Here is a 17,726-nt window from a genome sequence, read left to right on the forward strand (position 1 = left end):
CAGACGTCCACAGTTCAAAAAGAAATCATCATCTCATTTTTATTGATCGTTAAATATACATTTGTGGTGCGGGAGATTTCCTTTCACGCATGTTGCAAGTACCGCCTTAGATAACCGTTTTCATTATTCAATAAAGCAAAACTGGCGGATAGTTTTTTCATTATAACTTATTTTGATTGATTTCTTATCTATAATCTCATAATGAGAGAGTATCAAATCTTGCTTTTAATTAATATAACATAGACAGTCCTTGTCTTGTTATATTATTATTTAAAGAGCCTTTTTATACTGTATTTCTTTGTATTCATTTATTAAAGCTTATATTTAACCTAACATAACAATTGGAAAACACCTTAAATTTTGTTTTATTACAAGAAACTAATGTAAAATTATTTTACATTTAGACGTCGTCCTGCCTATATAGAAAAGAAAAAAAAATCAGAACTCATCAAACGCCACTCGTGAACTAGGTTCTTGTGCTAATGAATTTCATAGGTTACCGCTTCCGGGGAATTCCTGCATGCTGTATGACGATTGAGTTAACGACCAAAGAAAATGAGCGTTTGGTGTTACCATCGCTTTCAGAGTTCCATTCAGTATCTCGTCATTTATTGTTTATCTGTATTCTTTTGTTTTTCTATATTATTTTCCTCTTTGGATCATTTATAGCTACCTCATATGACATACACGATGAGATGAGAGCTAGAAAAGCCGTATTGAATAGAAATCAGAACCAAGAACTCCCGTATTTTCCTTTCACAAATGTCTTTAAAACAGAAGTTATAGTAAATCATTTCCCAACTATACTAGAACTTAAAAATCTTTTACGACATATGTATTAGTTTTTGTTGTTACAATTATTAAAACGAGTGTATATTTTACTAATGGTATTATTCTTTTAGGAACATAAAGTTATCAATATTTATATATGATATTGGTTATTAGTGTAAGAAGGTTTAAAGAGGTTAATGCATAGCGCGTTTGCTGTTAATTAATGTATGGTATACACATCCAAAATCAATGGTTTCAGAATTTATAAACGTAATGTGTTTTCAAAATTATTAGGATTACTACTCATTATTATTTTTTTTTTGTCTATCCCTGCAGATTTCCTATCGCCAGAAGTTGGCCTGACAGATTTCACTAAAAAAAAAAAAAATTAATGTGGTACATTTCAGCGTGATCACATTGGATTAGAAATAGTTCGATACGCTTTAAATAAAGCTTTTTGCTGACAAATGAGCTATGTAATAGCCACTTTAAAGCTTTTTACACCTATAAACAATGTGTGTCGATCTCGTTATGTACTTGTGTAAAAAGTGCGGCTATTTTTTCAGAAACGTTTTGTCGTCCCATCGACTCCCGACCAAGACAAGATCCCATTCGCGCGCGTCAACCACAACAAGTACATGGTGACGGATCAGAGCGCGCTCATCGGCACCTCCAACTGGTCGGGAGACTACTTCACCAGCACCGCCGGCGTGTCTTTCGTGTTCCAGAACTACGAAGACGGCCCTCTCCACAACGTGACTCAGGACATTCGGAGGGAACTTCAAGATGTTTTTGAGAGGGACTGGAGCTCACCTTACGCTGTGCCTTTGAGGAAATTATAGCGTAATGATACAAATATTTTTTCCCAACTTTACCTGATAATCATCGTTATGTCAGCCGATGGACGCTCACTGCGAGGTGTAGGCCTCCCGCGAAGATAGCCATGATGCTGTCTTGCACTGCCTTCATCCAGCGACTTCCTGCGACCATATCTATTCCTTCGATTTACCAAGGCCCCCTAAGCCAACCCCCGCCGCGTCTTCCGGCTCGTGGTCGTCATTCAAAAATCTTTCGTCAGTCATCAGTCGTTGTTAGTTAGCTGTTGGTAACAATAATAACAACTAGATAATGAATAAAACTAATCCTTGACAGATTATATCGTGCATTTTTCTGATTTTTTGAGCATTTTGTCTCATCTATGCCCCTACCTATAACCATGTATATTAAGCTGCCATAGTATAAATCTGTTGCAACACTTAACTTAGTCGCTAACGACAAGCCTTGAGTTATGTAATATACGTATAGTACACGGCATCTGATATGGCACGGCGGAATCAAGAGCGTGATATTCTGTAATGACGGTTGTGTAAAACGTTGTCTTTATCTATCACAATTAAAAAAGTACCACTACACAAGTGCCAAAATGTGTCAAAGGTACTGTAATACGTTTTCACACAAACTTGTGTAGTCGCCTCAGTATAAGCTGCACACAACACACAGCCGACTGACGGCACGCTTTAAAAGATGTCTTCAAAAATCCGTCTTTTTGACATGCGACTTGTCTTCAAGAACCGTCGCAACAGAACATCGCGTTAGCAACCGTTGCCGCAAAAAACAGCGTGCCATTCGATATGCCGTGCGACTGTCGAAACACTTTACATCATTATTGCCGCGTATAAATAAATAATTATTATTCGTATGGAATAATCATGCGGTTTCACACAATTGTTTAATTTCAGTCAGAGAGAATATCTTAACTCTTAAGGATACTTAAATATGAGCACACGATATAATCCGTAAAGTATTCATTTTATTCATAACAAATATTTGCGTATTTGGTACATTTACTTAAATTTAACTTGCCAATGTAGTAATATCTATCGATTATTCGTTCCTTTTTTTAGCATTCCTTCATATGAATTATTTAATGATTGATGATTTATATTCCAAATGTTGTGCATTGGCGGCGTGTCTTAGAGGTTTTAATTGTCTAAGACGATATTACGTGTTCACATATAACATCGAAAGACATGGTTGACACTGTTTATAATATTTTTTACAGGAAATATCAGTTCTATAGGTTAAGATTGGCTTATTTTTACTGTAGTAATCTTCAATTTTTTATTATACTTAAAGATACAGGTGTTATGTTATGTGTTATTATATATATATGACATATAGACATAGTTCTGTTTAATACAAAGAAATAAAAAAATAAAATTAAAATGTTTACTTATAGTACATTTGCAATATTAACACTTAATTGATAGATGAACAATAGTAATATTTAATACAAGTCTAAGATTTCAAAAATGTTTGATAGGTTTCACTTTTCGATGCGTAATAACAGGTTGTCAAATATCTCCCTTCCGCTTTTTTGCTTTTTATTCAATGCTTTATAAAAAGTGTTACAGTGATCGGATTTAGTTCAAATATGCGCCGTTTTGTTCGATAATCTGTTTCCATCTAGACGGCAACTTCATAATATCTCCCTCGTAGAAACCCCCCTCCTTATTTGCGAAGAACTCGGACAGCCACTTTTCACAAACCTCTTTTGAGTTCAACTTTACACCACCAAGGGCGTTCGCCATGGACAGGAACAGGTGGTAATCACTTGGCGCTATGTCCGGGCTATATGGTGGATGTGATAAAACCTCCCATCCGAGCTCCCGTAGCTTCTGACGAGTCATCAACGAAGTGTGTGGTCTGGCGTTGTCCTGGTGGAACACTACACCTTTCCTGTTGGCCAATTCTGGACGCATCTGGTCGATCGCCTGCTTCAAGCGGTCCAGTTGTTCGCAGTAGATGGTAGAATTAAGCGTCTGGCCATATGGGAGCAGCTCATAGTGAATGATTCCCTTCCAAACCCACCAAACACACAGCAAAACCTTCCTGGCCGTCAATCCCGGCTTGGCCACTGTTTGGGACGAATCACCGGCCTTCGACCACGACCGTTTTCGCTTGATATTATCGTATGTGTTCCATTTTTCGTCGCCAGTTACCATCCGCTTCAAGAATGGGTCGAGTTCGTTCCGTTTCAGCAGCATATCGCAGGCGTTGATTTTTTTTTTTTTTTTTTTTTTTTTTTTTTTTTTTTTTTTTTTTTTTAACTCTCGTACCCCTATCTGATTTTTGGGACAGGGACCTTTTCAGCAATATTTTTCACATACGTTTTTATTTTCTTACTCGTCTTTCTTTCTTTACATTATCATTTCTTTCAGTCTGTTTTCTATCTTTCATTCAACAATTCATCTTTCTTTCTCATTTGCTCTATTCAACTTTCATTCTTTCCTCTTTTCTTATTACTAATTCCATTTTATGTTTTTATGTTACCTTTTTTATTTTACAATAATAACAATTTATTAATATTTTACAATAAATTTCTTACTCTATAATTATTTTTCATTTATCACAGGTTTATGTTTCATTTTGTCACTTTATTTTCTATTTTCTATTTGTTTATTATGTTTGCGTTTTGTTAATGCTTGTAGCTTTTTTGACTATTTCTTTACAGAGGGTTAAGAATGAACTTTTGAATTCCCCGCCTATCAGGGAGGCAATCGAGTCCTCCCTGATTTGCACGCCAGACCGGCACTCGAAGTCGTACCGGAGTCCCCCGAATGCGGGACACCGGGCCACAAGGTGGATCACGGTCTGGCCCACGCCCGGTTCACAGAAGCACGAGGGGTCCTCCTTGAGCTTAAACCTATAAAGGTACTCAGAGAACCCCCCGTGCCCCGTGAAGAGCTGGGCCGAGACCGCGTCCACCTCGATGCTGCGGAGCACGCGGTAAGCTGAGGCGGCGTCCGGGAAAAACATCCTCGTTACCGAAGCCGTCGTTCCTTCTACATACCTCCTGTTCCATTCGTCGAGCGACTCCTGTCTCAGTTGCCGCTTGACGAATGAAACAGGGCATCTCTCATATTCTGGTCGTCTTTTACTCTTCAGGGCCGCTTCCTTGGCAAGCTGGTCCGCCCTCTCGTTCCCCTCCATCCCCGCGTGCGCTTTCACCCAATACAACCTTACATCCTTCCCTTTTTCTCTCACTTTCATCACATTCTCCTTCACTCTTAACGCTAAGGGATGGAGGGTGTCCGATCTTGCGACAGTTTCGAGAGCGGACCGCGAGTCGCTCAGTACGGCGCAGACTTGCGCCGACTCGCCGGCCGCGTACCCTGTTGCCTCAGCTAGAGCCAGCAGCTCTGCCTGGTATACGGTGCAGAAGTTGCCCAACTTGAGTTTCTTTGTGTATGACTCTACGGCGCCCCGCTTGACGCAGAACGCCGCACCCACCTTATCCTCTATGCGGCTGCCGTCGGTATAAATTACCAGATCGGCAGCCGCGGTGGCAAGTCGGACTTCCTCCGCACTTTCCCCCAGACAGGAGAACTCCACACCAACTTGACCAGACGGGTGTGGTAGTCTCAGGTAGCTGACCGGTACCTCCAGGTCTCGGTCCTTTACCACCTGCCGGGAATGACCCTTTCTTATTTCAAATAAGCGGGCTGCTTCTTGGACCCGAAGGTCCAGGGGAAGCAACCCGGCAAGTATAAGGGCCGAGTGCAGGGACGCGGTCCTGTGGGTCCTCGCGATCTTCTGCGCGAAGCCCCGCTGGACCGCGCCCAACTGCCTGCGGACCAGCAGCTTCCTAGCCGCCGGCGCCCATGCACTCGCTGCATACAAAATCGTCGGCTCCAGCACCGCCAGATACATCGTTCTGATCACCTCCGAGTTCAGACCCCAAGATACCTTCGCAGCCCTGCACAGCTGACGATAGAGGCCCTGTGCCTTCTTGCTCACGTTCTTCACGTGACTGTTGAACGTGAGCCTATCGTCAACTGTGAGGCCTAGTATCCGGACCTCCCCAGTCCGGCCAAGCGGCTCACCTCCCATGCTCAGTAATGGGTAGTCGAACTTTAGCTTGTTGGTTAGCACCATCACCTTGGTTTTGTGTGGTGCGAACCTCAGCTTGTTCCTGACCCCCCACTCATGAACATGGGCGAGAACGGCGTTGGCCCGACTCGAGATGTCCTGGGCCTTCTGCCCCGAGAAGACCAGCACGACGTCATCTGCGAACGCCTGGCAGTGTGTCCCGGTCTTTGCCACCTCCTCCAGGAGAGGGTTGATGAGGAGGGTCCAGAAGGTTGGGCCGCCTACGGATCCCTGCACGCACCCCTTGGTGGTCTCTCTGGCCCACTCTGCCCCCGCGTACCGTACGGACACCTTGCGATCGCTAAAATAGCTGTCAACAAGACGCCGCAGATTCGCGGGGCAGCGAGTCTCTGCCAGTCTGCACCGTATAGCAGGCCACCAGGCGTTATCGAAGGCTCCCTCTATGTCCAATGATACCAGCACTGCGATCTCCTTCTCCTTCAGCCGGGTTCGCAGATGCTGGATCAGGTCATACAGGGAGTCTTCGGTACACCTCTGCGGCATGAAGCCGTATTGGTGGCTACTGATATACGGTGCAGTGTACCACCGGATCCTACGGACCATCATTTTCTCAAGGACCTTGCCGAGAATCGGCAAGAGTCCGATGGGCCTGTAGGATTTCGGGTGCGTGTAGTCCTCCTTGTCCGGCTTCCGCAACGCTACGACCACTGCCTCCTTCCATCTCGTGGGGAAGTGGGAAAGCGCGAGACACCGGTTGGAGAGCGCGAGGTACAGAACGGGGTCCACGGCGACGGCCGCACGGCAGATGTCCGCGGTGAGTCCGTCAGAGCCAGGTGCCTTCTTGGCGTTGAAGGTCGATACGGACCATCGGAGCTCCTCCATCGTAAACGGGGGGTCGCATGTTCCATCATGGTCCCCCGAATTGACTTCATCGGCTTTAGCTCTTACAGTTCTGTGGTCCGCATTGTCCTTCCCGGGGTCGTCCTCCGGGAAGAAAACCTCCGCCAGCAACCTGGCTGATCCCGCTGCGTCCAGCACTTTACCTGACTGGACGAGGGGGACGTCCTCTCGCCTCACCTCCGTGCGACGCATCACACGGTGGATCCCGTCCCACATGGTCTCGCGATCCTGTCTCTCACAGAAACGCTTCCAGCTATGGGTCTGAGCGCGCCTCGCCTCAAGGCGGTATGCCTCCTTCGCGTCGCAGTACTCGCGCCAGACCAGCTCCTTACGAGCCGGCCTCGCGGCCCTGATCCTTCTCTTCTTCCTCAAGACATCCGCCTTGAGGAGAGAGAGCTGTTCGGACCACCAGGGCAATTCCGTCCTCTTCCGCTTGGAGACCTTCGGCAGGACCAACTCGCAAGCGTCCCTCACGGTTTCCACATACCGACCGACCGTGCTGTCCAACGCCCCCTTTTCGGTGATCTGATTCACCTCGGTAGGCGTCAGACAGCGATCCGATAGCAGCCGAGCGACAGTTCGATGGAACTCGCCCCAGTCTGCCCTACGGGTAGTGTACTGCCGTGTGGTCCGCTTGACGTCCGTGCCTTGGGACCTCTCAAACTTCAGATTGAACACAATTGCCCTGTGGTCCGACGAGGATATGTCGTCCACGAGGCTCCAGCCCACCGCTCGGTCGAGCAGGGTGGTCGAGCAAGCAGTAATGTCGACGCGACTGGAGTAATGCTTACCGCCCCGATACGTATCAAACGTCGGCTCAGACCCCTGGTTCAACACGTGCACTCCCAGTTGGTCGAGGGCGGCTGCGACCTCCTCCCCCCTTCGGTCCGTGGACCGGCTACCCCACCAGGTGTTATGCGCATTGACGTCGCCACCCAGTACCACGTTGGCAGTCCCCAAGCCCTCCACGGCCGAGCCGATCCGGTCCAGGTATGGTCCGACGGGCGTATTAGGCTCCAGGTAGACGGACACCACCCCTATCTCCCAAGCCCCAGTCCTCAGCCTGGCCACAGCAACGTTGCCAGACGTGAGTTGGGGACATTGAGTGATATCGATAGTGTCGTCGAATAGCACAATGGCCGCCTTGACAACCTCCCCGTTGCCTCGCGCGACACATTGTACCACCCTTGTCCCTGGGTAGTGCCTCATCTCGCCAATAGCGCCGATATACGGCTCCTGGACCAATGCGAACGCCCAGCCTCTCTTCGGCGCTTCGCATATCAGCTCGGCAGTAGCGAGCTTGGACCTTTGCAGGTTTAGCTGCGCCACGCGGTACTGGTGGTGCCCTGCGCGGAGAGTGCGGTGAGTCACCTGGGTGCCCTTAGCAATACGCTACGGACGCCCGTGCAATGGTGTCCCACTTTCTCCGCACAGGACAGTCTTCGTCGAATGCGCCGTGGTCCCACCGGTCTGCCTTAGCTAGTCGGCAGTTCCGGCAGGCGGGAGGTTTCCCGGCTTGCCGATCCGGACACTCGGCGCGTAGGTGCCGGCCACCACAATGGCTGCACCGGTCTTCGCTCTCTGTGCAATGCCGTTTGGTGTGGCCGTAACCTAGGCACCGAGTGCACTGGACTAGCGGGGAGTGATCATGCACCCGCACTCGCTGGAGGTCCACGTGCATGTAGCCCGCAGCCGTCAGCCGTCCCCAGAGCGCAGGCGACACGCGCATGACCACATGGATCGTCTGCACATTTCGCGCCCTCCTCCTGAACCTTACCTCCGCCCTCTGATCCTCTTCAGAGACGTCGACCAGCAGGTGTTTATTTTGGGTCTTAATGGCCTTTACTATTTCTTCGTTAGTATTATAGGCCATTACGTCTCTGAGCAGCACCAGTGGGTCCTTGTTTTTGACCTCTGCAAGGTTCAGGTCCTTGCCTGCCCTCCTCAGCCCCTCACGCACCCTCTCCAGCTCGACCTCTGAGCCGCAGCCCAGGATGACCCGACCGTCCCGCACCCTGCGGATCCGGTCGACCCTTATGCCGGTCTGGGTGGCGTTTAGGGCTTTCCGTATTTTTCCCAGGACCTGCTCGCCCGTGTCGGTCCCCGACGAGACCGCCACCGAGTGCTTAGGTTCGCACCCCGGTGGCGGCCTTTTTGCCGGGCCGGCCGCCACGCTCGCGTACGTGCCAGGAGGCTTCGGTTTTTCTTGTATTTTTACAGCCACGAGAGACTCCCTCAAGCCCTCCAATTCTTTGGTATTGGCTTCAAGGAGTCTCGCGTGGCTGTCTAATTTCTTAAGGAGCTCGCACTGGCTCGCCGGCAGGGGGTTTGCGGGTGGATCCTTCACTACTGCTTCCACCCGTTTCGCCCCGCTCGCCGGCTGCTCTACTGGACCCCCTTTTGGGTCCTGGGTTCTCTCTCTATGTGCGAGCTCCGCCTCCTTAAACAGTTCATAGAGCCGATTAATGGCTAATATCACCTGCTCTTTTATCTCCGTTTTTAGGTTGCGCGAGCTGCCCAGGTGCAATTTCGCCTTTGTTAGGCACGCTCGCGCCTCCTTCATCCGGTCCGCGGAAGCCGGTTTGTCCCCTTTCGGGGATTGCCCGGCCGCCGCGGGAGCAGGTGTCGGCTCCACCGCTTTCGGCAACGTACGCGCGCAGGCGTTGATTCGGTCCAGAAGGTTTTTTTGCGTCAAATCATGCGGCACCCAAACATCAAGCTTTTTTTTGTGTCCAGCCTTCTGCAGATGGTTTAAAATGGTTTGGTGACTAACTCCCATCTCGTGGGCGATGTCACGAGATGCCACATGCCGGTCTAACTCGATGTAGTCCATGATTTGATCGGTATTTGTCGTCACAGGTCTTCCGCCGGCTGGCTTATCCATGGTGTCGTTTTCGCCGGCTCTGAATCGTCGAAACCATTCCTCCGTGGTTCGAAGTGATAGAGTACCATCCTCCAAAACACCATTAATCTCACGGAACGTTTCTCTAGCGGATTTGCCTTTAACGAAGGAAAACTTTAAAATAGCGCGAATTTCTGCGTTAGTGAACTCCATGTTTACACGTCTATAACTGTTGAACGCAATATCCAAACTAATCATGCATAGCGTCGTTTTGTAGGTTATGTCAAGACCTTTCAAATTATGTATAGTATTGCCAGATACGAGCTCTGTAGCGCTTTGTACATAGCCGCGAAATTCAAAAGACAAAAAGGCGGAAGGGAGATATTTGACAACCTATTACATAACTTGTAGTAGGCATGCTATTGTTTAAGCAAGGAACTGTCGAGTATTGATTATTTAGCTTCTGTTAAGAAAGGCAGTCGTACCTGATTGCATATAACTATATAAGTTTAACTCCATCACAGTCTCGTTTCATTATACGCAGATTACCCCTTTTTTACTGGTGGGGAAATCTTGCATGGGATACTCCTCCGCTGCGGGGCAACGAAAGGGTTATACCGGACTCCTACCGGCTAAAACCCCACGGTCTGCTAGAACGCTTTTTCTTAAAACTACGGGAACGCTTTCGCATACTACCGCAGTTTCAACGGCGGTGGCCCAGTGCCTCGTCTCCTTACTTGGGGCGGATCACCCCGACTCCATCACCAAAGCCATGCTAACGGGCTTGGAGAAAGTCACGGTATAACACCCTCCGTCGTCCAGGTCTCCGACTGCGGATGTGGGGCTCAAATGTTCTCTCTTTCTCTCTCCCTCCGCAGTCTCCTTCTGCGACATCACCCTTTCGCAGAAGGTTATACCAGCGCTCCATGACTGCTCGTTCCGCACCATCGCCTCAACAAAACCTGGTCCCGTGTGGTCATTCCCTACAGTATCGGTGAGTTCTCGACGCAGCTCTTCCCAGGCTGCACACTCAAGTGTGTGCTGAGGCTGTATCCTTTTCGCTACCACAATGGTGGCATATCGTTGACAGTTCTCTGCCTATGCGACGCAGGTACTTGCCACAACACCCATGCCCTGAAAGCAAGCATTGAAACACCATCCGGAATGTTAGAGCACCGTATCGCGTGTTCGTCCAGTCTTTCAGGACCGGACGAAAAGCCTCGACTGTGGCAATCCTTGGACTGCTCAATCGTTTCTTCTACAATCTTAATAGCAACTGTCGACCATAGGGACTTTCGGAAAAACGTCTTCACGGCAGATTATTCGCCACCGGCCAGCAGCCACAAGGACCTTCGGCCGGTGCCCAGAGTGCACCGCGAGGAGGTTATCTGCCATACCACCCCATACGCAGTTTACCCTAAGTTATATCGTTTTATGTAATGTTATTCGTAAAATTCACTTCTGACAGATTACAACTGGCGCCCATCGTGAGACCGATTTGTAATGTCAATCGAGTTCAGTGCCCAGGTACAAGTTTGCCTTCTTAACGATCGCCAAATAACTGTTACCATATATATGTTAGTTTCATCACCACATCTGTTAGACTAAATTAATAGCATGCTTGCAAACTTATAATTCATATAAAGAGTTATTTGATTTTGTGTTAGAAAATATAATACAATACAATTATCTACAATCTGCTTCAGCCATCTTTGCATTAAAGAATAATGAAGATATTGTTTCTTATACTACATTGTCATTTATTTAAGTAAAAGATAGTTACAAAGATAATGAAAGAAAATATATATATTTTCAATTTTAATGTAACTATTAGAAATAAATTTCTAAGTCCCGCTCAAAGCGGGCTCATGTATATAGTCGAATTAATTTGAAATTTCCTATATTGAGCGTGCCTTCTGACTCGGTGTGAGTGTGTGTGTCGTAGATTTTTATATCCTTCTAGACGTAATTGTAGTTTCCTATCGTAGTTTTTAAAGACTCGTTCTTGGTATATGATATCAAATTTGATTATTAAAACTATTCTTGCATTAATGAATTTTATAATATTATCTCTATAGTTTTTATAAGCGCAGATCGTATATTCGGATGCAGTTTTTTTTTAAGTTATGCATAAAGAATGTTACCATGTTTTCCTATATACTCCTGCTTTTGTGCGGTACATGAACATATTGATCAAATTGGAACAAAATTGACGAAGTTATCAATAAATATATTTGGTAGAGAGCATCTTGTATACTAGGCTGCCTAGAGATACATTCAAGCGTCCAGTGAAACACACACCATAATAACTGAAAAGTGCTCTCCATAACAAGCAAACTTTCCTTCCGTAATAAGAAAATATGTTTTGCATAACTAGCCATTCTGCTTTCCATTATAAGCCGCTATTTCCAATATAAACTAAATTTCTTTCCAATATAAGTCAACGTGTTTTATATTTTATATAAGCCAACAATATATAAATAAAGATGCATCCGAATGTCTGATCTTTGAAAATCTAATACGCGTGGCTCATGTGGTGCTGTAACCGCAATAAGCTCTTAGTACATATCAATGGGAGATGTAAATTGCCTCTGTATACGTTGAATAAAGTGCTCAACGCGCGTATAGGTCAATGCGATTATTAAAGGCCTACTCTTCGTAATTTGTAATTATAATAAAAAATATTCAATAAATACATTGAGTGTGTATATTAACGTATTGTATTTTTATTCTTTTATTTCTCTACAACTAAAATATACAGCAGCGAATCCGAGGACCAATATTCTGTTAACTTTTTTTATTGTATTATTGTAAATTATAATGTGTTCACATAAATGAAAGATATATAATTTACGATATATTTTGTGTTCATTGTAACATTTAGATATTTATCTTCTCATGGTTAACCTGTAAGCAATAGTTTGTCAAAGAGTATAAGCGTAATTTGTTGGTATTGCATGTGTAAATAAATTTATATTGCGCCTTGCCGAGTATTTTTATTGACCCATTTAGGCTGTATTTTTCACAACCTAAACACCTAAATAATCACAACAATGAATTCACGTTGAAATCGGTATCATGAAAATAAATACAACTTTAATGCCATCTAATATTTTAGAACTGTTTTCAACCACTTCGTAGGATTCTTTTTTAAAAATATTATTGTATATTTTTATTTAGTATACCAAATTCAAATTTAAGCTAACACAATTTTGGTTCGGAAAATTTGCCGTGCTATGGCGGGAAAGCCAAGAAAAAACAGAATAGGCACGCAATTGCAACAATGTGATCGATTAGTTAGTTCATTATTTAAGTTACTTTCCAAGTTAATAGGTTTAAATAAGCTTTTTACCTATAGAATCGAAAGCAAAAGCTTACGCCAAGTGTGGCGTAAGCTTTTGCTTCCCTACCTGTTCATTTCCTAATATTTAAAATAATTATTTAATGTCTGACTTTTTAAATGTTGCACGACGCACAAAGGATGCCGTGTATTGGGAAAATAGAAACACTCGTAATATTAAATTAATAAACTTTATAATTTTTTTTTATAAAATATACAGTGAAAAGTAAAGAGCTTGGTCACAATTAAATAGAAAATTATTTATTAATCAATAATTTGACCGAGTTCGTCATCGCACAGTGATGCGATACTTTGGTATGTATATAGAGGTGGCCAAATCAAAAGATTTGGATTCCAGACGAACTTTACTCTTCTCTAACACTCAACTGTGAGATGGCTTTAAATAAAATAATGTCTAACTGAAGTTACAAAATATAATTATACAATTACCAATAAAGGATTTCCGAAGTCCAAAACAATTTTAATTACTTCGATGTTGAACAAGGAAACCATCAAATAGTGTAGATTAAAAGTTCACGTAAATATTCGCCGCACCGTTACCACATGCACCAAAACAATAGTTAACTTATTTCGAGGACACGTTTACATGGTGGCCAAATGTCAACCTCTAAATGTTCTCATAGTTTAGACGCATTTTTTCTATCTTACTTTGATTTTTCTTGTTAATCCTCGTGCATGGAATAATTTAGGACCGATTTCTAATATTAACTTTGGTGAAGGGTAAAACCAAAACTGAATATCATGGACAAATAACATGAAAAAAGTCACATGCCTTTAAAAAAAAGTAGCCACATGTAAACGTATCTTTATAAATCTTCACAATTTTGGAAGTCCACTACAACCATCTGTCTCCTTTACTCGCTTACAAGTGTGGATGAAAGGGCGCTATGTAACCTCTGTTCGGAGAATGTAAGTAAATTACTGTTATTCACCTACGATAAGGCTTCACCCAAAGCCCAGTAAAGTCTTCTAAAAACTAACAGAACTATTTACAAGTAATTAATTAACATTAAAACGATAAATTGATTAAACAAAAAGCATACGCCCGCACAGAAACCATTCAACTAGTATAAAGCGTTCCATTCTCTCAAATTACCGCCAGTTCCTAAATTGCATATTGTCGCAATTAACCTTTTGGGCTCTATGGACGCATACAGCTTTGGACAAGTTTAAGCCAACCCTATAAGATACATGCAATATTGTTAAAAATTACATATCTGTTTAAGAATGGAGTTAGCTGCAATAATAAAATACTGCTTTAACAATAGATAAGGCTTTTTTGGGGTTCATAAAATATCTGACAATATGGAAAAGAAGCGGTGTTCCGCACAGTGGTATCCTGGAGGAGGTCTGCGATAAATTTAAAATCCTAATAGCCGCAATCGACTGGATACGAAAGCATGTTGTATTCGACAAAAAATACAAAATACAGTTTGCACAAAAATGACCGATATAAAGGGTGAAATCCTAAAGAACTTAGGATTTTCACAGACTGTTCCAAAACTGCAGATGGTTCCGGCTCCGGGACCATCTCGGAAGACTTGAACATCAGCATAGCAACACTATTAGGTAACCACAGTACAGGGTTTCAAGCTGAATGCATGGGTATCATATATGCGGCCGCCACCCTGACTGTTAGGAGAATAAAAGGATCTTCCATTCGAATTCTCTCCGACAGTAGAGCGGTGTTACTAGCCCTTAAGTCACACTATGAACTCTGGGTTAACATATGAGTTTCACAGACGTCTAATGGAAGTAAGTAAGGTTATAGCGGCTCCAGAGGCAACAATGTTGCACATGAGATGGCCCGGAGGGGCTCCAGCATGGCCTTTTACGGCCCAGAACCCCTCATTCAACTACCAATGGGTAAGGCCAGATCTCTAGTAGGGTAGCGTACTAGAAGTCAACTCAGTGAAAAATGGACGAGCCATGAGAAGTGCCGACAAGCAAGAGGCAATACCTACCATAAGCTGCCGGCTCTCTAACGCCCTGCTCCGGCTGCGACCCCAACTGCGTTTGGTGGCAGGGACCTTAACAGGTAATCGTCTTTTTAACAGACATCTATTTACTTTAGGCGTCACGGGCAGTCCCTTGCATAGAAGCACGATACTGCTGATCACGTACTACTTCGGTGTACGCGAGTAGCACCATACAGGGCTACCTATCTCGAATCGCCGAGATGCCTCTCCGGAGTTTGCTGGGATTTCTCCAGGAGTTGGGTTGGCTTGATTAAGACAAACCACGACGCAAAATAAGTGCATTGCCACTTTGTTGCGGAACAGCCTGCTGAGAAAAAACAAGTCAAGACAAAATATCTGACAAGCGAAATGTGAAAAACGAGGTTTTTTGACAATTAATACATTGTTGGTTACGACAAACTGTAGTTTTTTATTTGTAAAGTGTAGGCGGTTTGTGATACGAAACGAGAGTAGGAAACTGGGATGAAAAATCAGATGCTAGATTAACAGAGATAGTCTAGAGATTCTTAGATCAGTGAATTTTGAGATGTGGTGTGTAATCAAATATTGAAACGTTTGCGTAGACTGGTTCTCACACAAAAAAAATTAAAACTGACAGAAGTGGTGTCTGTTGATCGCTAGGTTGTCCGTTGATATTTTAGAATTTCTAATTTAAATTTTTCTGTTCATATTACCATTGTATTGTACGTAGGAAATATATTCATAGAAAATTTTAGGTTTATAATAAACTATTTTAACATTAAAAACAATAACCATCCTTAATTATTAACCCTGTGCAAAAAAATAATTTTTAACTTAATTTACTCACATTCAAAAATTCCTTATTCAACATACATTGGATTTCATCTTTTGTTGGAATCAACTTTGAGTCTACCACCTGTTGATGAAATGCCTCAGACCTGAGAAGAATAGGCAAACACATACTTCCCAAGATGTCCTATCTTCTATGAAGTCATTTACAATGAAGTAACCTTTAGCATACAAACGTTCTGACTTTTTTTTAATCAATCAATGGAAGCTTTCTAAACATTTTCTGGGATTCTATCAAAAAAGCGTATAAATTAATCATAGAAAGATTTGTCAACTAGATGACGTCGGGAATCTTAAGTACAGCTATTTTTTTTTGCTTCCGATATTTATATTGTATACTATGTGCCCGCGTGGAAATTAACAAAAAAGATACTTGTTTATTTTAGTTTAAGAATTTTTTCTAGAATAAAAGTGGTCTAAGTTACTCCTTATTATATCAGCTACCTACTAGTAAAGTTCCGTCAAAATTGGTTCAGCCATTTCGGAGATCAGCCGGAAAACAGCCAGAAAAAATTTAAAAAAAAAATGTAACTGTGGTATACATGCACCTATACCTCGTTTGCGTAGTTTCGTTACTTTGCTTCCTATTTGGTACTAAATATCACTGTGCGACGTTAGTTTTCGAGGTTTCGTTGTTTTGGATACGAGTCTTTATTTTTTTAAATATGGCAATACCTTTTTTTTCTAATTGTGTCATGTTATCAAAACTCGGGGATTCCCTTTCTTACTAAAATCAAATTTTAATGCAGTGTTATTTTCACTTTGTTCTGCTAATTTAAGAATTCAGTTTCAATTCCGAAGTGACAACAGCCACTATGGACTCATCAGACAACTAATTAATTTTGTTTCCCATAAATTAATTGAATAGTGTATTTTGTTTTAGTTGAATACGTTTTCTGTTTTTTTTTTACATAAATACGTAATAAAATTTTATATTCTAGTTTTTAAAAAGTAGTATTTTCTTAATCCTGGAATCTATCTTCAATCTTTACAGGGTTTGCTACAGAATATCTTGATTTACTTTGCGTAGTGTTTTTTGGAACGTAACCACGACACGCGTGGTATCAGTGTATGTAACGTATATATATATATATATATATATATATATATATAAATTTATAATTTATATATATAAATTAAATTTTAATTATTTGTATAGATGTCACATTTTCAGCGAAATTCAGTAATGTTTTCGTGAATATAAAGTACTGTTACACATTCATATTAGTGCTCCTACCACTCAGTTCACTCTAGCATAAGTGATAAAGGTATTTAGAGCCCAAAAGGTTAACAATGCTTTCAATACAAAAATAAAGATTTTATTAATTCTTTTGTACCTGAATACAATATATTTTAGAAAAAAATGTATGCTATGCGTATATCAAACACATTGACAACTCATCATTACTTGCAATAGAATAACAATAACACTAAATAATAATTATTTAATTCTAAAACAGTTAAAATACGTCGAGTCTTAAAACCGAGTCACTATTGTCGTAATGACATTTAAGACTACCCACATAACATGAGATGTTTTAATTGAAGGCACGCGGAGGTAAAGATTTATTACACATTGCTTTTAAATTGCTGAAAATGTTTTGATATGTTCATTGAAATTATTTCTCATTTATTTTCACAATATTTTAAACTGGTTCAATCACTATGTTGACAAATGGACTTTTAAACCTGTTGTGCCGTATATAGGTTAGTTTAGAAATGCTCTAACATATTATAAACAATTTATTAATTTATGAAATAACTAATTACATTTTTTTATTTCAGCTCATTATTGTCATACATATATTACATTCAGATGCCTATTCACTTACACTGTTTTAGAGAATTTCTTATAAAGTCATAGAATTAAATATTACATTTTACGATCAGCTGTTTGTTGATAGTATGTTATAAATAAATAATACGACTGTTGAAAATGTTTTCGTACCTTGCATCAGTTATTTGCAAACTCTAATTTGTTTTCAAATCCCGGGGTTACGAGGCCGCTTTATTATGTGTAGAGTTTAATTTAGTTATAAAAGTTCATTTTAGTACCATACATGTACAAGTGTACACTTTAACCCGTTTTTATCTGGTGAATAGGGACCGCATATATAAAATTAATTAATAAAAATCTCAAAAAAAAAATAATAATTAGGTAGTAGAACAT

At 42.4% G+C, this 17,726-nt stretch overlaps 1 protein-coding gene across 3 annotated transcripts in view; it reads left to right on the top strand.

The window, feature by feature from the left end:
• The window catches only part of LOC137933679 (5'-3' exonuclease PLD3-like), a 79,394-nt gene extending 67,044 nt beyond the window's left edge, over positions 1-12,350 (top strand). For 2 of the 3 annotated variants that reach the window (XM_068777689.1, XM_068777686.1), the window contains exon 11: positions 1,338-1,998. In XM_068777689.1, the coding sequence (XP_068633790.1) occupies positions 1,338-1,613 (276 nt within the window). In that variant the 3' untranslated portion in view covers positions 1,614-1,998. Of the gene's footprint in view, positions 1-1,337; positions 1,999-10,395 lie in introns of those variants that run through there. The other variant, XM_068777688.1, reaches the window with a different exon arrangement.
• The last annotated feature ends 5,376 nt before the right edge of the window (positions 12,351-17,726 follow it).

Source organism: Battus philenor, unplaced genomic scaffold (genome assembly GCF_028537555.1).
Source record: "Battus philenor isolate CCGP_79_NKW_IND1 unplaced genomic scaffold, ilBatPhil1.0.hap1 SCAF_14, whole genome shotgun sequence".
Taxonomy (NCBI): domain Eukaryota; kingdom Metazoa; phylum Arthropoda; class Insecta; order Lepidoptera; family Papilionidae; genus Battus; species Battus philenor.